Source organism: Peromyscus maniculatus, chromosome 8 (assembly GCF_049852395.1).
Source record: "Peromyscus maniculatus bairdii isolate BWxNUB_F1_BW_parent chromosome 8, HU_Pman_BW_mat_3.1, whole genome shotgun sequence".
NCBI lineage: Eukaryota > Metazoa > Chordata > Mammalia > Rodentia > Cricetidae > Peromyscus > Peromyscus maniculatus.
In genome coordinates, this window is record NC_134859.1 from 26,739,494 (window position 1) to 26,763,537 (window position 24,044).

The window sequence follows — 24,044 nt, forward strand, 5'->3', positions numbered from 1 at the left end:
CCCTGGTAGGGCACAAACTCTTAGTCTGGATTGTATAGGTCAAGGCTTCAGATTCTATCATCTCCACACACTTTCCAGTGATGCCACAGCAACTGATCTATAGTTCATAGGAAATAGCAAAGATCCAGCTGAGGGAATGCAAATCAGGACTCCTTGAGTACCAACTCTGGATGACTCATGGCTTCTGCCTTCAGATCTACATTGAGGATGCTACAATTGAGTCCAGGCCCAGCTGGTTCATTAGCATTGCCTATCGTGAACTCAAGAATAGGCATCACCTCCAAAAATCCTCTCATGTAACATACAGAAGCCGAAACCCAGATATTTCAGTGATATATTGAGGATCCCATACAAGCCAGTAAGTTACTGGGCTGGGCTATATAAAGCTAGAACGCATGCCTAGATTTTTTTCACTCTCTCAGAGTTGCACATTTTAATCACAGATTGCATGTGAAGCTATTTTAAAATAACTTTCCTCTCGCTTCTATAATTGTCAGAACCAGTCACAGAATCTAATTTGGATTCATAAAGCCAGGGTACTCAACGAAGCTGAGTCTCTGGAAAAACTTGGTGACTTTCACTAAAGAATGTCCCTGATCTTCAGTTTTCTTGTTTGTGAGATTAACAGATAATACACCTAATTGTTCATCTTTGCTCTGATGTTGTAGAGAACAGCAGCCTAAAAGATCTGAAAACACATTGAAGAATTTAGGTAGCTTCAATAAATTCAGGAAGATTGTATTTAAAATGTTGTAAAATATCATTAAACTTTCTTCAAGAGATTACTACTTTTAGCCCTGTAGAGTACAATTCTAGCACTCAGGAAGCTAAGGCAGAAGGATAGGTGGAAGTTTGAAACTAGTTCAGGTTACATAGCCTGAGCTACAGCGTAAGTACTTGCCTCAAACACACACACACACACACACACACACATAGTTATACACTCATGCCCACAAACACACATACACACTATGGAATCTTAGGTTAAATTTTATCAGAAGAGATGGCTAATTATTATAATGAGATTCTTCTGATTTTCTACCACTGCTTAATGATGATAAAACTAGAGAGAGGGAAGGACCAACCCAGGTAACTACAAATCTTTCTTAGAACCCTTTGTTCTTATAGAATACTTCCATATCAGCAAAAAGATGTCCTGCTTCCTCTTCCTTGCCGAAAGGGAGACATAGGCATTTTCTTTGTATGCAGGAGCCCACTAAGAAGCAGTCCTCCTTGTTTCAGGATGTTTCATCTTTTCCTTGCAGCACCAATCACTGCCAAGGAGAAAGGAGGCATCAGGCTCATACTTGGGACAGGAAGTCACTGCTACTCTATCACATTGCAAGTGTAGATTTGTCTGCAAACTAAAACACTGGAGGAAAAAAAAAAAAACATAAAAAATGGTGTTGTCTGCCTAAATGAGCCTATAAATGTGTACTGTTTCTATGAGCTGTAGACTTTGCAAATTACCCGCACCTTAGAAATGGTGACATTTTGTTATTTGACCAATGGGGTTATTGCCTAATCATATGCCAGACATGCTGCATGATGTACTGAGTTAGTTAGCTCTCAGTTGCTGGAAAGTATAATCTGAAACAAATCAACTTGAAAGGACAAAGATTTATTTGTCTTAGAGTTTTGGGGTTTTATTCCACACCTCATCACTCTCATTGCCAGTAGGAGCATATCTACATCATGCTAAAAGTGACTTGGCACAGTCAGGATTTTTAAAAATTAAGAATAGGTAAAAACATAAAATAAAAGGCACTAAGGTATCAATATCCCCTTCATGAGCATGCCCACAATGACTCCTCGTATACCCACTTCCCAACCATTCCATTGCCTCCCAATAGCACCACAGGCTTCATTCTCAGCCTTTTAACACGTGGGCCTTTGGAGGACCATAAATGCTATAAATCCATCCTAAAATAACCTCAAAATAACACTCCTTCGTTTTATATGTATTAGTTCTCCTGAAGTTAGCATACAAAGCAATGAGGTTCATTATGATGCATTCGTAGATGCTTCAGTCTTGTTGGTACCCCTTCCCCACTTCCTTCCTCATCCTCTTCTCCCATCGAATGGTTCCCTGCCTCTCTTAACAATCCTACTTCTGCTTTTGTGGCTTATGAATTCTGTTACTTTTTTTTCATTTCTGTATTTTAACAATTAGGAAACTGAGGTTCAGTGGAGCTGTGGAAGTAAGCCAAGATCATACAGCAAATTGGTAGATGAGCAAGAATTCAAAGCTGTCTCTACAGCTCATATCTGCAAATTTAGTTAACTACATAAATGTTCTTGTCTCTACTCAAATTTTAAATGTGACTATACAAAGAGCATGCACAGAATGTGAATTGCATATTATCATTATCATCATAATGAAGCTGTCTTTATTGACGCATTTCATTTGCAAGAAGAGATATTTATTTTCCATATATAAATGGAATAAGAACTAGTCTGAAAATTTAATTTTGTTGATGAGTGCAGGCTGAGCCTTCCAAAACTTAGACTGATCTTGTTGGCAGATAATGAGATGGAATGTTTCTAGTTCTTTCTTGCCATTATAAGGATAAAGAAGCAAATCAGGTCCCCAAATCAAGCACTAGGAAGACAAATGATTGACAGTCTTTTTGCTTCCTGAAAACACTAAAGTTTTAACTTTAGACACTTCCTAGTATATTGAAACCAGAAAATTCCCATAGCTTCGTGCCTAGAAGCAGCTCCCTGAGAGGGCCATAGCAAGGAGAAGCACTCCTGGACTGATGCATTTGTTTTGTGAGAAGTGATGGAGGTGGTACTGCATCTGTGTGCCTCTACAATTCCACTGATGTTGGACACTGGGAGCTATTTTACCAGAAAAAAACAAACAAACAAAGAAACAAAATACTTTCTTGATTAACACATGAGTGCAACTCCTGACTTCTGCATGATAAGGTTTAATATTCATTGAGTTCATAATATTTGAAGGTATTTGAGTCATCTCATTTAATCCAATAGGATGATATTATTTATTTGACAACTAAGTAGCCTCAAGGAGGTTAAATAAACCTAGGATTATAGTGTGATGAGCCTGCCTTTACACAGCCTGATTTTAGCCTGAGCATCAAGTGTTCACACTCCTAAACATAGTAGTCCTGTTTCTGCCCTAATGAACTTGAACTTTGTTTTTATTTAATAATTTTATGTATTCTTTAAGAATTATGTGTATGTGCATAATATATTTTGATTTTATTCATCCCCACTACTCTCTCTTCCCACTCCCCTTCAACTTCTTCTTCCTAACAATCTAATTAGGGATGCTTGTATAAGCTTCATCTGGGGTTATTTACTGGAACATGAGGAACTTAGTTAGCAGTGGCCACACCACTGAAGAAAAATGACATCTCCTCCTTTCTCAGCAGCAATGTAGTTCTTGCTAATAGGTCCTCAGCTAGAAGAGAAGCTTCATGAGACCCTCCCTGGTAGAGGCTAGAACGTTGGTGCAGCTCAGTCTTCTGCCAATCTTGGTTGAGTAATTACATTTGCTGGGAGCTTAGGAGTCAACACCTATAAGTTGACTTTTGACCCTACAGGTATGCTACACACACACACACACACACACACACACACACACACACACACACACTAAATAATAAATTTTAAAATACAAAATAGAGTAAAATATATGTGCCCTGACTGAAAGTGACAGGAACCAAACTTTAGACTTTGCTTTTGAATAAAAGCTAGAAGTGGGTTACAATTTCCCTGTAACCTGGAAAGGAAGCAGTGGGTAGATTTCTATGTCTAAACTCATCCTCACTTACTTATGAGACAATATCTATTATGACCAGTTTCAAAATCCAAGTGCAAAAAAACAATCACAAGTTCCTCCCTCAATGACCTGGTTTGACTTAAACCACAACCTTGAAGCTAATTATGACCTTTAAATAAACTTGAAATTTGACCCAATGAACTTATTACTCATCACTGTAAATTGAAGATTATGAGAGGGATGGGAACATGGCTGGAGACACTGTTTATCCCTCTTACTGATGTACCCTATTACCATACTTGACATGATGTGTGTAAGAAATTACAGATTCCTGTAAGAAACACACCTCCTCTTCTGGTGTAGCATGAATATATATTCTTTCCCTCATTGTGTAGGGCATTGCAGAAGCAAATCCTGTAGGACCCCTCCCCCTAGAAATTCTTAAGTAATTTTCTTGATTTTTGGTAGCTTCAAGACTTTATCAATCATTCCATTCTCACAGAAACTCATACCTTCTGAAGCATGATGTCATGCTCTACATAAAGAATGACATATTAGTTATAGATAGGTGGTCATTGTGAGAATACTTTATTTAGATGTAACTGAGGTAAGGTAACTGAGGTTAAGCATGCCTTCCTTACTTCTGTACACTAAAAAACCATTGATTAGAATATTTCTAGCCTTGGGAAAGAAGCAAAAAGCAAGTTTCTTCTGTGATCTTATTTATGTCATTTAAATTGAGAAGTTGTGAATTACAAGCTATATAGGATCGGTAAGAATCCTTAGGAATTTACCACCCATGATGCTTTGGGGTAGATAAACCAGTTAATGGAAAGATTAGATCAATTTCCTGATTCTAGCTGGGGGCTTGTGTCAGTACAACAAATGAAACTGAACCAGGAGAAGCTTTCATCCCCTTCTTCCGTGAAATATTTTGTTTGGATGTATAAATTCTCACATCCACTTCCAAGAAACTTGCCTAAATCTGGTCTTTAAATGATGCAAAGCTTCAAATCTGTAGTCCCAACTCCTCCACAGGCTGGAAAGCAAGAAGAGCTCTTGAGCCTAGAAATTTAAGGTCAGTCAGGAGCAACATTATTATACCCAGAGAAAATGGTTTTGAACCCAGGAAAGTTCATTGTAAAAGTAGACTCCATTCCCTACCCCCATGGGGATCTGTGATAATTGAAACCTCTTGTTATTGCAAGAATTGATGGTGGTTAATATGTATAGTTTCAATTTTCCTTTCTCTAGAAATTTTTAAACTGATCCCTATTGTTTTCCCCCCGCTGTACAACGAAAATGACATCTTACTTTCAAATTTAATATACATTTTACCAAATCAAGAAGAGGTTCCAAGAAAGAATTTGACTAACCTGCAAAAAAAGATTGATTCAGAGGCTGCTTTGTTGATTATGCCTTAATAATATGGACTATAGCAGTTTGAATGTGTTCTCCTCCCTTTCAACTTAAACATCTACCCTTCTATCTCAATCCAAATGTCTACAGAAACATGAACCACCTATCTATAACTAATACGTCATTCTTTATGTAGAACATGGTATCATGCTTCAGAAGATAAGAGTTTCTGTGAGACTGAAGTGATCAATAAAGTCTTGAAGCTACCAAAAATCAAGAAAATTACTTAAGAATTTCTAGAGGGAGGGGTCCTATAGGATTTGCTTCTGCAGTTCCCTATACAAGGTCTCTATATTCTACATCATATCTGCTTCAGATTTGCTTGGTAACCCTCATAAGCCAGATTTAAATGAGTGATCCATGATTTAGTATAACATTGCCTGAGATTCAAGTTAGTTTTATTTTGAATGCTCATTGGTACCTTCTGTAGCTGTCAGCATAGTGGATCCATAGCATCAAGCCACAGACCTTCCACACTTCCTCTCTTGAAGGATACACAGATTTGGGAAGCTTACCAAACAGGTTTGAACCCAGTCGACAGAGCTAGCAAAGTAAGGGTGTCAATTCAATAGAAGCCATGTGTAACAGGGGGTTGGCAGTGCTGAATCTGCACTAATTGAAAGTATTATGAGGTCTGTCACCAAGGAACTTTAAAGAGAAGAATCTTAATCTAATCTGTTCTGCTTCCATTTCCTGGGAGAAGATCCTCATCCCTCAAAACAGCCCATCTCCCAGATCATTTGATTTGTCTGCTAGCCTGATGGAATCGTTTGTGAGAGGAACAGAAACTTTTCACCCGATGATGACATTGGGACCACACAGGCTGATCCATAAGAAATGATTGCACTGACTGATGATGCTCCAAAATAAAAGCAGTTTCCTAAGGAAACTTCAAGATGTACACCCATGTCCAGCTAAAAAATAGGAATTATCAGAACTATACTAATTGTCACCATGTTTCAAAGATGCTGAAATCTACTTCATACTTTTTTTAGTCTATACTGAAAATAATTAATACAGTACATTCTCTACTAATTATTTATAAAGATGAGAAAAGGTTTTAAACATGTGATTATGCCTGAAGTGGTCATAAACTCATTTCTGATGCAAAGAGTGGTTCTAGAACAATGGTAGTGCTGGACAACTTAATAAAAAGAAAGCAGATCTTATATTAATCCTGGTTTTTGTTAAAAATGACATCTTTTGTTGATGGTGGTGTGTGTCACAGAGTGCTATTGACTCCATAAATGAGTAAGGTTGTGCAGTTTTTTTTTTTTTTTCTCTCAGTACCTGGCTGGTTCCATGCCATCATGCCATAGGTCTTCATAGCCTAGCTTAGATAAAGCTTCCAGACTTATCTAACTCTACCAGAGATTCAATTTAGCATGTTGTGGCTTTTGGTTTGTTTGTTTGTTTTGTTTTGTTTTGTTTAAGCACATAATTATGGCAATTTTTTTTTCAACAGCATTAGGGAGCTATAACCACCAGCACACAGATATCATTTTTTTCTGTCTTGAAGACACACTGGTTTGGCAAGCTTAGGGAAAAAAATTGAACTTAGGGTTCAATATTTCCCCTAGCCTGCCTATGTTTTCCGGATAACACATGTGCAGTTTGCACGGTAACTGTATGCCAATTAATTTAAAAAAAAAAAAAAGGAAAAGATAAGCAGAGAAGGAGAGGGAAGAAGCCAAAGGAGGGAAGAGGAAGGAATGAAGGGAGGATGTCCATAAAAACAGTGAAACCAAAGCTTCCCGGATATTCTGAAGTATTCTCCTACGTTATAACAGTCGCTAATTCTAAATGCCCAACTTTGACTGCTGTTTCGCCACTCACTTTGGTTCACTGACTTGAAGAGTCAAGAGTGTTGGCCTTTGTTTGCACTCTTAGAATCTCTATCACATGTTCTGCTCCACTGAATGTTCCTTCACTTCATAGAGTACTGAGTGCATGCTCCGTGTTTTGATTTAAGATCCCTCTCCAGAAAGAGTGCTTTGGATATCCCAGGTGCCTAATGGTTCATTGCCTTCACATGCATTTTAAGTCTCACAGGCCACAGTGCCATTTCATGGAAGATAAAACAAGATCTCCTACTCATAGTAGTCACAGTGATGGGAAATTGCATAGTTAGAACTTGTTTTTATTTTATTTGCAATTTCTCATTTGGTGGATAATGTCGGTGGTGAACTGATTTTTTAAAATAGCCCCTATTTCCCCTTCTCAGGCAAGCTACTCTGCCAGTGAGAGATGTGATTTGTTTTTCTGTGTATGACCTTAGACATAGGGTGTCCCTGTAGATCATATGTCAATCATAGAAAGGGTAGAGACAAAGAAGCAGTGAATCTGAAGCCAAACTTGGAGCTAACTGATTATTTTATAAAACTAAGGCACACTTTTCAGAGTTTAATGTACTATTTTTTTAAAAAAAAACAGCAAAATAGAATTCCTTAGCCAGCCCTGTTTCCTTTCTCAAAAAATGCTGGCATAGTGACAATAAGAAGGCAAAAAAAAAGGCTGTTTTGTTTTCCAAATGTCCTAGGTTAATTTGCTGGTGTCAGAGCCAGCATTCTCTGGGTCGGTCTGTAAGGTAAGACACATCAGCAGAGGTGTCTCTGCAGCCAAGTCAATGCTATGCAAGCTGTCTTCATTCTCAGGGGACCCTTGCACGGGTCTTTTGTCTGCCTCTCAAAATCCAGCTCTTGGTTCTTGATTGATAAATGCAACTCCAGGTGCATCTTAATGTACAGGGAGTGGTGTTGAATGGGAAACAACAGATTTGATTGATAATGTAATTTCGTAAAATCTCTCCAAACCAAGTGGGCTTTTAGAAATGGACAGGTGAATAAGAACCTGAGCCTGGAATAAGAGTACCACGCAAAACCAGCAACAAGGCTCCCTGCAAAGACAGCCAACCCGCAAGTGTGCAGGTTTACTCACCCATCTCTCCCCCTCCTCCCTTTCCCTTTGTTTGTTTTTGCTTCCCTCCATCTTGTTTAAACTGCTATCAACAAAACACCCGTGGCTATTCGAATAAGTAGAAATACCAGGAGAGAATGATTTCATACCAACGTGGGTATGTTTTCTAGGGCAATGGAGATTGTTGCATGGCTTTGATGATTAGTTAAAAGAAAATGGTATCTTATTCATGTCCTCAGCATAAAGCTGATTAGATGAGTAGTGTTTCCTGTCTCTTCACTGCTTTTGTGAAGAGGGTCAATCAGAGAAGTTTAGAGTGAAAAAAAAATTTAAAATAAGGCAAATCGACATGACAATGACGGTACCTTTGAATTTTCAAAAAATTGTCACCTAAGTGTAGTATGCAAAGAAGGCATTCTGTGACAAAATTCAGGAATTATAGTTGAGTAACTAGAAACAGGTCTTGGGCCAGATTACATACCATCTATGTATTTACCAAGCACACACCTAGGTATATCTCTAGCCATTCTTCTTTAGCTTCTCATATTTAAGATGGGGATATTGATAATCTCTATTTCATAGAGTTTCTGCCAAGTTCCATAGAAGTGATAATTGTATAAAACTTGTAATATGATGTTTTCTATGAAAGCTACTCTACAGCTCAGTGGTAGCCTCTGGCCAGAACCTTGCCTTTTCAACATTTTTCTGAGCTCTGCTGCTTCATTATTTGAAGTCACATTGTGTCCTTTAGCTATTGTCCAATGGACTCATTTTCTAAGTATAGACCCTAGACCAGAAGTCCAGTGTCACCTGGGAACTTATTAGAAATGCAGATTATTGAAATGCATTCCAAATTTGCTGATTCAGGTGTCCTAAGAGTGGAAGCCAAAGATCTGTTTTAACAAGGCCTCCAGAGGATTCTGATGCACAGTTGAGCTTGGGAACCAGAGACACAGCCTCTCACCCTCTATAACACCACCCAAGTCAGGTTTCCCTTGCAGATTTAAGACAGGCTGAAAGTAGCATTGACATAATGCATTTAGACCCACAGCCCAGCAATACTATACTCTTATATGACTTATGAATAGTAAAACTTTTAGTAACTGTCTTCATCTTTCTTGGTCTTCTGTTCCCTACCCTCTCAGAGGGAAAAATGCCTATTCTAAAGTACCTTATGAATCTTTTTCTAAAAACTTCATAGCAAACATCGTCTTACAACAACAGACATCTCCACATGAAACAAAAGATAATCACTATTGAATTTAAAATCCATATGTCAAAGTGATTTTTCTAAGAAAATATTTATTGTTAATTTTGCTTCTATACAAACAATGGAGAATTAAAATAAACTTAGAGGTAATGTATCCCAAGTTTTATCCCTTTACCATTTTAAAGGTGTAAAAGAGCCTATCTGTCTCCTCTATTATATTCAGCCATGACCCAGTAAGTCAGTTTCTTACATGATTTACACCTTTTGAGTGAGAAAGAACAATACATACAAGGAAACATAGTGCCACCAATGTAATGGGCTGGCCCTCAAATCTTGCAGGTCCTGGGCTCTTTTGATTCCAGTCCAAATACTAAAACTCAATACTGTTTTGCATGCAAAGATTTTACTCCTCTACTGGATTTGAATTGTGAGTAACTCTTATGTGATTTGAATTATGAGGAACTCTTATGACATAAGAATGTCTCTCATTCCTTTCCTGCTCTGCCTGTACTATGGATTTCTTGAGATGATTAAATGAGATGAATCATAACTTAATATTCTTTGAGTCTGTGATAACATAAAACCCAATTCATACTTACTGAAGGGAACAATGAGATAGGAGGGTAAAGACAGTGAGAGAGGTAGAAAGGAAGAGAGGAAAGTAGAGAGGAAGTAAAGGAAAATCAGAAGATAGAGGAAGAAAGGGAAAGATGAAGGAAGGGTAGAGAAGGGTAGTCTTTCTTAGCATCAGGCATGTCACCATACAAAGGCATGGTGATATAGACTCCTTGTCTGTGTAAGCTACTTTGTAGGCCGTGAATGCCCTTTACACTTTAAATATCTCAACAGAATCTACAGACTGAGGTCCACCTGCTCCTAGATGTAAATTCACTGGCATTGGTTGAGTATATTTATTTTGTTCTGTCTGTCTGAAGACTCAAAACCTGCCCACTGGCTCCTAAATGTTCATATGTCCATTACTCAGCCTACCATAAAATCAGGAAGCCATGTGTTCAAGTACACTTGTACCAGGGACACAGAGACAGAATAGAGATATGCATGGTTCATTCCCAAACAGAAATTAGAATGAGTAGACTGGACATGATAGGCAACCAGAACACAGATGCCTTCTCGTTTTACCTGAAGGTGTTGGAATTAACACGTCTACCTCAGCTCTTACCTTTAGTAGTAACACATTTCATTGCAAACACTCTTATCCAAAACTTCCTATGGAGAATTGTACAAGCCTCCAAATGATGGCCATATTGAGGCAGAGTGGTACCATGCTTCAGTAGGGCAAAGGGGAACAGATCTAAATCTAATTCCTGCTCTGCTGCCTCTTCACTATTTTCCAACTGTGGGATTATTGGATAACTGAAAGGGGTCTGTAAATAAAATGCTTAATGCTAACTTCAAGCTGTTATTTGCCAAGTGTACTTCTCTGTGTAAGAATGAAGACTCTGTCCTGGAAGTGACACTGGAGACCATGGGAGTCTAGTTTTTTTTCTGTTTTAGAAAGAGACATGCACCTAGAAAAAGACACTTTAGGGCAAAGAGGGAGTTCCAGAGGTGCTCCTGTGATGTTCTTATCCTTAGGATGATGTGAAATAATTGACTCCAACTTACTGATGACTTACAAAATAGTGAAGTAGGTTCCATAATATCACAACATTAATTTCATTCAACTGTTCTTTATTGAACATCTGCTTTGTGCAGACAGCAATGCAGGATGCTTGAAGATACAACAGTGAGATGCAAAGGCCTTTTTGTGCCCTCAAGAGAGATTGTCTGATAGAATGACAAATACATAGAAAATAAGTATAATTTACTGTAATCAGTATTTCAGTGAAACTGACATATCAGGGAAAGCCAAGCCAGGTCATCCGTCCCTACTCTCTGCCCCTGTACCACTGACAATGTTTTTCTTCGGCCGTGGTCTCTAGCTCCTATTTTTCTCGTCATCAGGAGGATGCTGCTGGTTCTGTACATGTGGTGTCCTACTTTCATTTCTGTTACTTTGATAAAATATCCTGACCCAAAGAAACTTCAGAGAGAAAGGTGTTATCTCAGTTTATAATTCCAAATTACAGTTTAGCACTCGAGGGAAGTCAAGGCAGGAATTTGAACAGCTATTACATCATATCCACATCAAGCACAGAGAATGATTGGCATGGCTTCTTGATTGCTTGCTTGTTTGCTTGCTTGTACTCTGCTTGCTTTCTCCTATCCCTTCCTGCCGCCTCTTTTTTTCTCTTTGTTGTTTTTGTTTTTTTGTTCTTCAAGACAAGGTTTCTCTGTGTAGCTCTGACTGTCCTGGGACTTGCTCTGTAGACCAGGCTGGCCTCGAACTCATAGATACCTGCTTGCCTCTGCCTCCTGAGAGTGCTTGGCTTAAAGGCATGCACCACCATGCCTGGCTACTTTTTTCTCACTTAACACTGTTCAGGCTCCTTTGTCTAGGGGATGGTGCTGGGTCTTCCTATATCAATCAAGATAATCCCCCACAGAAATGCCCATAGGCAAATTTCTTCTAGAAAAATTCTTTCATAAGATTGTCCTCTCAGGAGATTCTAGGTAGATTAAAATGAAATGGAATACATGGGTATGTAGTAATGTCTATTAGACAGCCAAGAAATGAAATGCAACTTCTGCTCATCTCATAATTAAATATGTCTAGACTGAATTGTTTCCAAATGTAACTCAGTCTAGACATATTATATTTAATAAAATTGTGTTTTATAATTAAACATGTAGTATTTACTAGTTACTAAGTCTTGCTCTCAGAACTTTAAAGAAAAGTAATTTTAAAGTAATAATATTGGAGGTTTAGCTTCTGTGGCATTTTTCAGTGGCAGCTACAGATCAAACCTATCCATTCACTGAGTAACTATCAAGATATATATTGTTTGATAATTTCATACACACATGCACATGAATTGGGATCAAATCTACTACCATTCCCTCTGCACTCAGATTCTCTCTTATTCTTCTACCGTGTTTGTTTTCAATTTCATATGCTCTTAAAAAAAAAAAACTACTAATTCCACTTAATGCTACCTGCATGTGTATGGGTATAGAGCCATCTACTAGAGCCCAGATAGCCATTTATAGGCCACATCTCTGAAGAAAACTCTCTTCTTCTGTCAGCAGCCATCAACAGCCAATAGACCTCCAACAAGGGAAGGAACTTCATGAGCCCTTCTCTTATCCATGCTGGTTTTCACTGGTGTGATCTTGTAGAGCTCTTGTGCAGGCAGTCACAGCTGCTATGAGTTCATGTCTGGAAAATAATTTCACTACAGGCATCCACTGCCTCTGGCTTCTATAGTCTTTCTGTTCACTCTTCCTCAGCCTACAGATGTTCCATTTACAGTGAAGGCATGCAGAGAATAAGAGACTCTGGGGTACTCAGCTGTATTGAGTTTTTAATAAACTTAGCTATGGTTTTTTGTTTTGTTTTGTTTTTTAACAAAGAGAAGTTCAATCCTCTCAAATAATCCCAGAAGGCTCATGTTACTACTTTACTCCAGTTGACAATAAAGCTGAAGTCAGAGAGGTTCAGATTTAGTCTCAAAGGTAGCACCTGGACCAGCTTGGATTGTTCCAATAGAGTCAGAAGCAGGACACTGTACAAACAGCCTGCCTTAAGACAAAATAGAGAATGGATTCCAGGTGCTGATTGAGCCCCCATGCAGACCTGAAGAGCACTCTCCTTCTTGGCGATCTCAAGAGTGGGGCAAATGGCCACTGAGGAGTGCTTTTCAGCAAGGAATTCAACTACTTTTAAGAGAAAAGAAAAGATAATTGCTAAACGTAGACAGCTTTGCACAAAACGGGAACAGATGAAGAAGAAAAAAATGGTCCTTCAAAGGACTGGCTGGGAAAACCAGAGCAATGTCTCTGGACTTTACTAAGCATATCACAGTAAACTACAACTGGCCTGAGTCTCCTTTCTGTCTGTTAATTGAGATGTAAATTATAAATGAAGATGGTTGCTTCTTATTCCTTCCTACTTTGTATTTCTATGGTCCTAGGTAAGAATCTTCGGGGAAAAATAGTGTTTTAGATAAATTTATTCTTTCCTATTATTGCTCAGGTAATTGAGTATAGAAAAACAATCATAAGACTTATGTATTCTTTAGCTAGGCACATACCGTTAATCCCAGCACTCAATATGCTGAGGCAGGCAGATCTCTGAGTTTGAGGCTACCCTGTTTTACAAAGCAAGTTCCAGCATAGCCAGGGCTACACAGAGAAACTCTGTCTTGAAAACAAACAACAACAAAGTATTCTAATGAGGAGACTGCTACCAAAGAGTAGCAACTCGTAATTTGTCTGCACAGGTGCTCCATACACTTCATCCATCTCCACAGCTAACTCCTGCTTCAGCCTGTCAGGATCTCCAATAAGACAGAGGTGATTGACTTTACCTGAAGAAAGATCATCATCTGAGTCTATTCTAGAAGATCAGATTTGATCATCTAGTGAACGGTGATTTTGCCTATATGAGAACAGTTATCAATTTTGGAGTGCTTCTTGGGTTATTTATTCTTGTTGTTATTTTCTATGTTCCTGGAACTTGCATGCCTTTCACTACAATTATCACATGTCATGACAATTAGCTTGGATAGTACTTTAGTGTCTACCTATTTCATTTCAGTCAATTTCCCCAAATCCTATCTCAGCTCTCAATACAGATAAAGAAATGTGTAACTTTCTAATGTCAAAAATAACAAATGTAAAAATACAATGTAACTTGCATCAAGTGTAGTTTCTGCTGAAGGTCCTTGCATTAAGGACTCTACACCACTGTGGTCTTCCTCAGTACTGTATCTAGAGTCTATAAAACTCACTCTGCTAATCACACAGAGAATATCTCTTGAATTTGTAAGTGAAAAACAAATAATAATAAGCCTCCAGAGATCATCTAATTCAACTCTTGAATTCCATACATAATAAGATAGAAACTGATTTAAGTTAAATCAATTGTCCAAGGATAATTTGTTTAAAACTTAAAAAAGGTTACTTTTGATAGTTGCCAAAACTTTTATTGTGGTTGTTACTATTGTTTTACAAAATTAACAGCCAAATCTAGCATTGATTTGTAATCTCTCTTACTACAGTAACACTCTCTAATAAAGCAAACATCCTGGTATTGGGATGAGGAAAGCTCTGGAAATCATTGAAAAAAAAATTGCATGCTAAAAGTTGTTTCCCTTATGGATATAAGGACAGCAAATACAAATAACACAAAGTAGACACATTGTTGGAGCTGCAGGGAGTGGTAAAAGGCCCTATCCTCCCACGTGCAAATTTGAATTCTTAGAAGAGCAAGCTTTAAATAATAGTTCTGCTTAGTGACCATGTGTTTGGGGTGGGAAACTTTTGGTGAATGCCCCTACCTGGGCAACAGTTATTTAGTTGCGACAGTTGCTAGAATGGAACATAGCGAAAGCATTTCAATGGCCCTTTCCTTCTTTATGCAAAGGGAACTAACCAATGGTCACAAAGACTGCGGTGGTAATACTCATTCATCATATATTTATTTGTAGTTTCACATCTTTTAAACTTCCCAAATTAATTCTAATAGTACTTTTGGTTAGTCTATCCAATAAGTGAAATTATACCATCAACAAACATAAAAAATTTTGAATAAGGGAGCAATAACTGATCAACTATTATGCTCCTGCATGTTTTGTATTTTAAAGCATTTATCTCTCAAATGATCTTTGCTTTGAAATTATAGTATAGGACCCCCAAATTACATAAAAAAGCTAATTACTAATATGTCATACTTGTAACATTTTGCTTTCTGCAACATCCATGTTCACACTAATATATAATGTCACTCACTAATTGGTCACATCTCCTGACTCTGTGTGTCATCGGTGCCTTTCATTAGCCACATTTTCCTTATTTCATTTACTTGTTAATTTTATTAAGCTTTACTTTATACATAGCATTTTATTTTAAATGTCAATAACACTACAATAGAATAGTTTTGAATTTTTAAAGATTTTTTTTTGTTTTTAATTATGTGTGCAAGTGTTCTCCCTGTATGTTTTATATGTATAACACATGTATGCAATGCCCATGGAAGCCAGGAGAAGGCATTGAATCCCCTGGGACTAGTAAACTTCCATGTGTGTGCTGGGACCTGAATCCAGGGGAAATTTTCAGGTTACAAAATCTTGCCCCACCAAATAATTTTCTTTTAAAAATATTTTTTTTCTGAGTGGTTCAATGCAACAACTATATTCAGTGACCCATCATGTTTAGTTTGTATTGTAGTAAGGGCCAATGAAACAAAGTAGAAAGCCCAACTTGTATAACCAATGCCTCAAAGAAATTGTATATGTTGGATTCTTGTATGACATACAAAAATGTTTTGCTTCTCGATGAAAAGAAAATTTAATTTACTTGTTCTTATCGTGTAATAAAAAAAATGGTGAGGGGCATGTGACTCAGTGGTAGGACACTTACCTATGATGGTGAAGGCTCCAGGTGCAGTTCCACAACACTACCAGAACAGAAGAAAAATATGACAATTTATATAATTGATTCTAAAAATAAATATACTCAGTAAATATATAATTTACATAAATATATGAATATAATTGTGCAGCTAATTCCCTACTATTATGCCATACATAATAAAGTTGATTCTGCATTTGTTCATATCAATAGTATAAATTATGTAAAGGGATGTCTCTTACCTTCTATTTCTCTGCATGAGGTAAGCAGAATTATGAAACGAGTGCTAGCTAATCTGTTATAAAAATTGCATTATAGGAATCCTCTGGGGTTGAGTCTATACTATCTAATAAATGGGAAAACTGAAACTCAAATAGCTCATAGTTGCAGAGCTGCAATTAAAAGGCAAGCATTGCAATAGCAAAACTATCTCTCTTTGTCACTATGATAGACACATATTTAAGTATCTAGTACCTTGTAATAATTCCTTGTAGTACCAAGCATAAACAAAGGCTTATGGTTTCAGATATACCTTTTCTGATTCTTCCTCCTTGCAGATGGACCCCCATGAGAACATCCTACTCAGCACTCTCGAGATAAAAAATGAGATGGCCACATCAGAAGCAGTAATGGGACTTGGAGACCCCAGGAGCACAATGCTTGCCTATGATGCCTCCAGCATCCAATATCGGAAAGCCGGGTTGCCTAGGCATAGTTTTGGCCGAAATGCTCTGGAGCGACATGTGGCACAAAAGAAGAGTCGCCTGAGGAGACGTGCCTCTCAACTAAAAATCACCATCCCTGACTTGACTGACGTGAATGCCATAGATCGGTGGTCCCGCATTTTCTTCCCAGTGGTGTTTTCCTTCTTCAACATTGTCTATTGGCTTTATTATGTGAACTAAACTATAGCCTCCCATGGGAAGCAAGGACTAGATTACTCCTCAAACTGTTGTACAGCCTGATGTAGGACTTGGAAAACACATCAATCCAGGACAAAAGTGATCTTAAAATACCTTAGTTGCTGGCCTATCCTGTGGTCCATTTCATACCATTTGGGTTGCTTCTACTAAGTAATGAATACACTAAGGTCCTTGTGGTTTTCCAGCTACAGAGCAAGTGATACATACACATGCTGGAAAGATTGAGTGTGAAGTATTCCACTTTATGAGTTTAGTGCACAGCCTACTCAGAGGGTTATCATCTAGATTCTAGAAGATGTTAGAAAGCTGAATAGCATTGGCAGTCAATTCTCTGAGACATGATCATTTCTCTCTCCATCATTGTTCCTAAGAATGGCATGCTGTTGGGACAGCACTGTGCTTATGAAACATTATCTGCAATAATGGAAATATGTTACATCAATATGGTCCGTGAGGTCTGTGCCAGATGATAATGGTGTCATGGACAGGTGATTCTCAAGGTTCTCATAGACTCACGTGTATTTGGAACACAGTCAAAGTAGGGAGATGGGGCAAAGCTTCAAAGAAGAAACTCAGGAAGCCAATTTATCTGCTCTGTTTGCTTGCCTACAAAGAACCAGCTGCAACGCCTTTCAATTTGGCATTGAGGCAGAGGAAGACTTCGGAGGAGACCATGCATAGCAGCAAAGATGTATGTTTTGCCAGAAAACTACTTCCGAGGTGGTAAAATATAAGTTAACAGCACGGATCAGGCAGGGTTAAAAATCCAGAAATGACTTGTAGTTAAGAGAAAGCAAGACACGCCAGTACAGCCCTTAATCTGTGCCACATGGCATTGGGTCTGCACTCAGCGCTGATCATAAAAGCGTAGAATGAGAGGGATGGCTTTGCCAACCTCATAAGCATAAGCTGAGCATATGTAAGGAAGGTATTTTTCAATCATTTATCTCACCAACAGGTAGCTATCAAATAGCTAGTGAAGAGAATTAAAAGTATCTTGATAGGTTAGATTGAGAATCATTCTAATAGTCAAACACAGAGCACAGACAAGCAGGTCATTTTTCTCAGTGTCAGCTGCCCCTACATCGTCTCCTGATCAGTTCATTTCTGAATTGAATACAGTATTCCAAAAAGAGAACTTTTTCTTTGCTCTAAATGATTAATCGTCATCTTTAGCTTTTCTTGCTTTCAAAATTCTCTTTTTACACTTAGGAGACAGACACAGCGAGGCATTTCAGAGACTGCAGGAGCTGGGTTTTCTTAGGGGCCATGAACTCCATCTTTGTATTTTCCTAGGCAGGTGTATGTGCAAAGGGAATCTGTGTGTCAATTGAGTCTGGTGACTTAAAGGGTGCTCACATTGTATATATTGCAACCTACTTAGTCAAGCAAACCATAAGAACTGGTGGACAACAGGATTGGAACAAAGTCATGGTAAGTGTTGAGCTCTCGGTTGACGCTGCAGAAGTGTAGACAACTGACAAGCAGGATGGTGAGATGTGTTGTTTTTATTCTACCTTTCCAATTATATCATTCTGCATCTTTCTATATTGGGCTTACACATTCATATACTGGACAGAAAAGAGAACAGGCTGATACATTTTATTTTTTGTCAATAGGGGTCTCCTATCTGGCTTTCACCTACTGAAAATACTGAATTACTAAGTTTTCTATAATTTTGGCTCTGATTGACTTTTTCCTCAGAGGATGCCTGCTATTTCTATTTTTAAAATAATCCAAAACAATTCTGTCCTCAGACTAAGGTCCCCAGTAATTGCATAGGACTCAAGGCTAGTATCATTCTGCAGGTAAAGTATCCATTTTCTTCCCCTCATGATTCAGAAACTTGGTATGTTAAGCATTATTGTGCATTTTCTTTCCAACAATTAGAGAGAAACAAGAAAAAGGGAAAAAGTTTATCACTAATTTTCTAAATTTTCACAAAGTCAGGACAGTAGGGCGGTTTGGTTTGGTTTGGTTTGGTTTGGTTTGGTTTGGTTTGGTTTGGTTTGGTTTCAGTCAGTGCTGGGAAGTCTGGCTCCTGTGTTTTGGTTATGTACTTGAACACCACTAGGTTACTGGAACACAGACCTGACAGAGGATCTCTGCATGCGCTCAGAGTAGAGATTTTTCAAGTTTCTCCGTACTTTCTTCTACGCAATCATTTCTGGGGATCACAGTAATAAAAGTGCCTATCCCTTGTCACCAAGGGGTGAAGTTCGAATAGAAAATAACATGAAAGAAGCATAACAATAAACTCAGGGGCACACCTGTGACACACCATTCTGAAAAGATTTTTCTAAAGACAATTCAGAGCCTAAGTCTAGGCTGCCATTTGCAATTTCTGTAAAAGCCATAAAGAATCCTAGATATTGTCATTTGTGATTATAACAAAATCTTAGATGTCCAGGGAAGTCAAGCAAACTATTTAGATCAAAATGGAGGGAAGCAGCCTCACAGCATGGGCCTCACATGCATATGTCTATGAAACACATGTCTGCATTTAACTATTGCAGAGAGAAGATGGAACCTTGGAACCAATGTTCTAGAGTGAAACCATATGTTGGCATTCAATAACCATGTAGGAAGAAAACACTGACTCATCCTGTCCAGGAATAGTGATCCATGTAGAATTTATTTTTAAGCTACATATTTAGTTGAATTAGAAATGCAGGAAAGGGTGCTAGGTCTGATGAATCTGGGAAAACCAATTCGTTTGCTACCCAGTAATTAAACTAAAGGACCACCAAGGTGTGTTTTGGCAATCTTAAAATGGTATTACAATCAGTTTATACATATGTATAGTTTTTTCCTTTTGGTTTTACAATAACCAGATAGCCAGCAATTAAGGTGTTTTTTTCATCTCTGAGAAATTAATAGGCAAATTCCGACTCTCAAATGCACAGTCTAAATGAAATCTCTGATCTCAATCTGTATATATATATATTGTACATGACTGCTTGTAGGTATGAAATGCATTTCTGAACTGAAATCTCATGCAACATACCCATGTGTTTGCATAGGAATGTTACAATTATTTCTACTGCAATTTAACAACAGGGGATAGGACTCAAGCAGTGTCATCTAGTCCTTCTGTCTCTTCATTTCAACAAGAGCAGTGCTAAGTAAAATAATAACAACGATAATAATAATGATTGTTTTTATTAAACCAAAAGACTCTACATTCTAGCATTAGGACCACACAGAAATGATCTATCAGCTTACAAAAGCACAAGACATCACAAAAGTGCAGTGGAATAGTTAATGGAGAAATGAATCATGGTTATTTTAAGCAAGACCTGCTTTAAATTGGCAACTATGACCACTTCTATTTTCTGTAGGTCTCTGTGTTTCAGTCTTATGGCTAATTTCATGTTAAAAAACAAAAGCTGAAAAACATCAACATAGACAGGTCTTATAGCATATCTACATGTGTATATGTGTATATAGAGATCCATGTAAACACACATGCATATGTATGCATTCATATGTCAGAAACAAAAGGAATAAGCTAATGAGTTGTTCCCTTCATTGAGCCTGTATATGAGTATTTTTTTTTTTCTAATTTGGCAACCAACAGTCACCATCCTGACATAAGTAATACAGGGTACTGAACATCTCTCTCAGCAAATCAATGCCTACAGTTCCTAAGAACATTGCACAGTTTGACACTACACTAGTACTGTACCTCAAAATAGCAGATGTTAACTAGTTTCTGCATTGCTTGTCAAATGTCCATTTGCTCCCTTTCCAAGGACACAGATAACGTTGTTCATTGGTGATTTAAAATTTAAAAAAAAAAATAAGAAAATGGAAAAAAAATCCTCCTGGGAGGAGAAAAAAAGAAAAAAAAAGAAACTAACCCTCACCATGTTGGTCAGGGAAAATTACAACTGTAGCAATCACGCCATTTTGCCAAGTGTACAGAGTCTGTTATGTAAGCAACCATGACTTTCACTGAGTGTGTGTAAATATTTAAACAGATTTCTTAAATATTTTTAACTTCTAATTTGTATTTTATGGTAAGGCAATGTACTAATTCTGTTTATGGCTTACATTGATGTGTTACAATATGTATATAATTAAAGATGCTGTAAATTAATAGTCAATAGATACAAATAACTGTTTAGGGTTTTTGTCTTAATTTTATCTATTTATTTTTTACTGAGTATGTTTACTGGAGTGCCCCAGCAGAGTAATTTAAACACCCTTTTGCATAAATGATTTGGGAATCCCAGACAGAAGGATTTCCATTGCTGTCTCTTACATAGAGGTAGGAGTATGCACACACACACACACACACACACACACACACACACACACACACACACACCTGTCTTCCACTCCCTTCTTTTCACTCCTATTTTCTCACTCTTAGTGGGAAATGTAGCATTGTTTTGGTGTCATATTAACAACCAAGAAATGCTTTGGAAATGGCAACTGGAAAAAAAGGAAAAGTGGTTAGGGTTAACTTAGTCGTTTTTCTAAGCTAGAGTAAAAAAAAAAGCCAAAGTTTGCCAATGATAGCTTTTCCCCAAAACTAGAGGTTTGTAGCCGTACTGCAGATAACAAAGATGTTTATTCATGCCAGCTCCAGAAATTTGTTACATACAATGCATGCTAGATGAGTTTTTTTAATGTATAGTAGCATTCTGTCTTTAGATAGTATTATTCCTTTCAACCAAAGACTCCAGAATTATTTTTCAAAAGGAAAGAAAAAAAAAGGAAATGGGGGAAAAAAGACACTGCTTTACACCAAAGTTTAAATATTTTTTCCAAATGCAGTAGGAAGATGGTTTTAAAAAATAGTAAGGAGTCAATAGAGGGTAAATTCAGATGCTGCCCTAAACAAATTATTGTTTGTTTGTGTGTTTGTTATTTTTAAGTTGGAAAAAAATTGTACCCTTAAATAGCTTTAGTTTTTGGAAATTCAATGAGAACATTTCTCTAGATATGTGCAAGATTTTGACATCAATTTCTAATTTGATTTAAGAAGTACTTTTTGTGATAAACATCCAAAACAATGAAAAAAAATTACTTTGAGTTCTAAGGCAAAATGCCATTCCCGGTCACTCCACCTTACATCTGATGCCACACCTCTGTCATTGCACCATTTGAATCAAGTCAACATTTCCATCAGCTTGTATTCTTTCTCATTTTATATTTTGGTTCAATGCTTAAGAGTCCAGCCACGTTTATTTTAAACACAATTCACGAAAACCAAGTTGCCTATAATTTAAATTCCATGCCACTTACAATTTTTCTTTGCACGGGTGTTTAAATAGTTCTGTTACGGAATTGTTCCTGCATAGCTCTGAACTGTCCTTTTCTGAGGAGTGATGTTCTAGTTTCTTCACAATGTAGTGATTATCAGCCTTACAATGACCTTGTAGCCTTTCTGAACACACACTTCATGCTCACCCCCAACAGCTAGACAATGCAAAGCACTAGCGGGATACATTGCATCCGTTTTCACGTCTTTCTAAAAACAGGACTTCTAAAATCTCTGGGATACATGCAGTAGTAAAAATCAAAGGAAGATTATCAATGAATAGCACATAAGAATTATTTTCATGAATTTCAACTTATTGCAGCCAGTTTCCGCATGTAAATATATAATAATGTTGACTAGTGTGTAATTCTTGAGCTAAGAAATATAAATAAAAATTAAAAGTTCTATGTGTGGTTTTATTGTGCATGAATGTCTGAATCTGTGTCTGTAGCTTACACTGTAATTATCTTGTGAGAAGCACGGGAGTTTAGAAGCTTGGAACCCATTGTCTTGCAGACTTCAACTTGAGTTCTTATATGATGCCTACTAAGCAATAATTATGCACATACTTAATTGTAATCTTGAGGCATAAATTTTTCTTACTCTTAATGTAATTTTTAAAAGGAAATGACAGCGCTCTTAACATAGTACAAGGTGCAGTAAGTGGTCTGTGAATAATATATGCTACTGTTCTTTCTTATTACCCTTGACCATTCATCAGGTATTTGGCAAATGCTTTCTCCACCTCTAAAATGTCTAAGACATTACTATGTTCCCTTAGTTTAGCTCTCAATGCTGTATGGTAGAGATAACTAATTAAGAACTTGGTGGGCGGTGGGTGGCGGTGGCTCACGCCTTTAATCCCAACACTCAGGAGACAGAGCCAGGCAGATCTCTGTGAGTTCAAGGCCAGCCTGGTCTACAGAGCAAGACCCAGGACAGGCACCAGAACTACATGGAGAAACCCTGTCTTGAAACCCTGACCCCTGCCAAAAAAAAAAAAAAAAGAACTTGGCGGGCTTTCTTCATGAAAACATGATATGCATAAGACTTTCATGTACTTAACCTTCAACATGTAACTGAAGACAAATAACTAGATGGAAAGGATCCCTGAATCTTTACTATAATTCTAATAGAAAAAGGAACTCGTGTTCAACAAAAATGAATATCTTATCTATATGTTTAGAAGGACAACCTGGACTCACTCCCAAATTCTTATAAATTATTTCTCCTTTATCACTGTACTGGCTGGTTTTGTGTGCCAACTTGACACAAGCTAGAGTCATCAAAGAGGAAGGAGCCTCAGCTGAGGAGATGCCTTCATGAGATCCTGCTGTAGAGCATATTCTCCGTGATCAATGAGGGAGGGCCCAGCCCATGGTAGGTAGGGTCATCCCTGGGCTGGTGGTTGTGGGTTCTATAAGAAAGTTGGCTGAGAAAGCCAGGAATCAGCCTCCCTCCATGACCTCTGCAACAGCTCTTGCTTCCAGGTTCCAGTCCCGCTTGAGTTCCTGTTCTGACTTCCTCCAATGATAGGCTAGGATTTGGAAGTGTAAGCCCAATAAAGCCTTTCCTCCCCACTTGTTTTTTGATCATGGTGTTTTGTTGTAGCAATAGAAACTTTAAATAAAATATCACAAAAAGGGGTGAACAGGTTTGTCTGATCTTCACTCATTTGGTTACTTTCAAGAGATGTTTGTGTCCAGCGTATCCACAGTTTGTCTGGCATGGGGAAAGCAGATGTGAACATGTATGGTCCTTGACCATTGCACACAGATAAAATTCTTTTTTTTTACTAAATTTCTTTTATTCATTTTACATACCAACAACTGATCCCCCTCTCTTCCCTCCTCCTGCCCCAGCCTTCCCCCGCCCCCCCCCCCCCCCCCCCCGCAAACCCCTCTGAAATTCTCAGGTCCAGTGGACACTCCAGGGACAAACTCAGTATCTTTCACCCTTAGTTATTTTAAAATTCCAAACATCATTTTGGTGGAAGATGCTAGCCCAAAGGAGGTATCCTTCCAGCACACAATTTTCCAATAAAGTCACAGATTTAAAGGAGTCATAGATCTCAAGGAG

At 37.8% G+C, this 24,044-nt stretch overlaps 1 protein-coding gene across 2 annotated transcripts in view; it reads left to right on the forward strand.

Annotated features, from left to right (window-relative positions):
- Gabrb2 (gamma-aminobutyric acid type A receptor subunit beta2) overlaps positions 1-21,398 on the forward strand; it is a 216,687-nt gene extending 195,289 nt beyond the window's left edge. Inside the window, exon 10 of one of the 2 annotated variants that reach the window (XM_006971617.4) lies at positions 16,328-21,398. In XM_006971617.4, the coding sequence (XP_006971679.1) occupies positions 16,328-16,675 (348 nt within the window). In that variant the 3' untranslated portion in view covers positions 16,676-21,398. The remainder of the gene's footprint in view (positions 1-16,327) is intronic. The other variant, XM_016005044.3, reaches the window with a different exon arrangement.
- Positions 21,399-24,044: the final 2,646 nt, after the last annotated feature.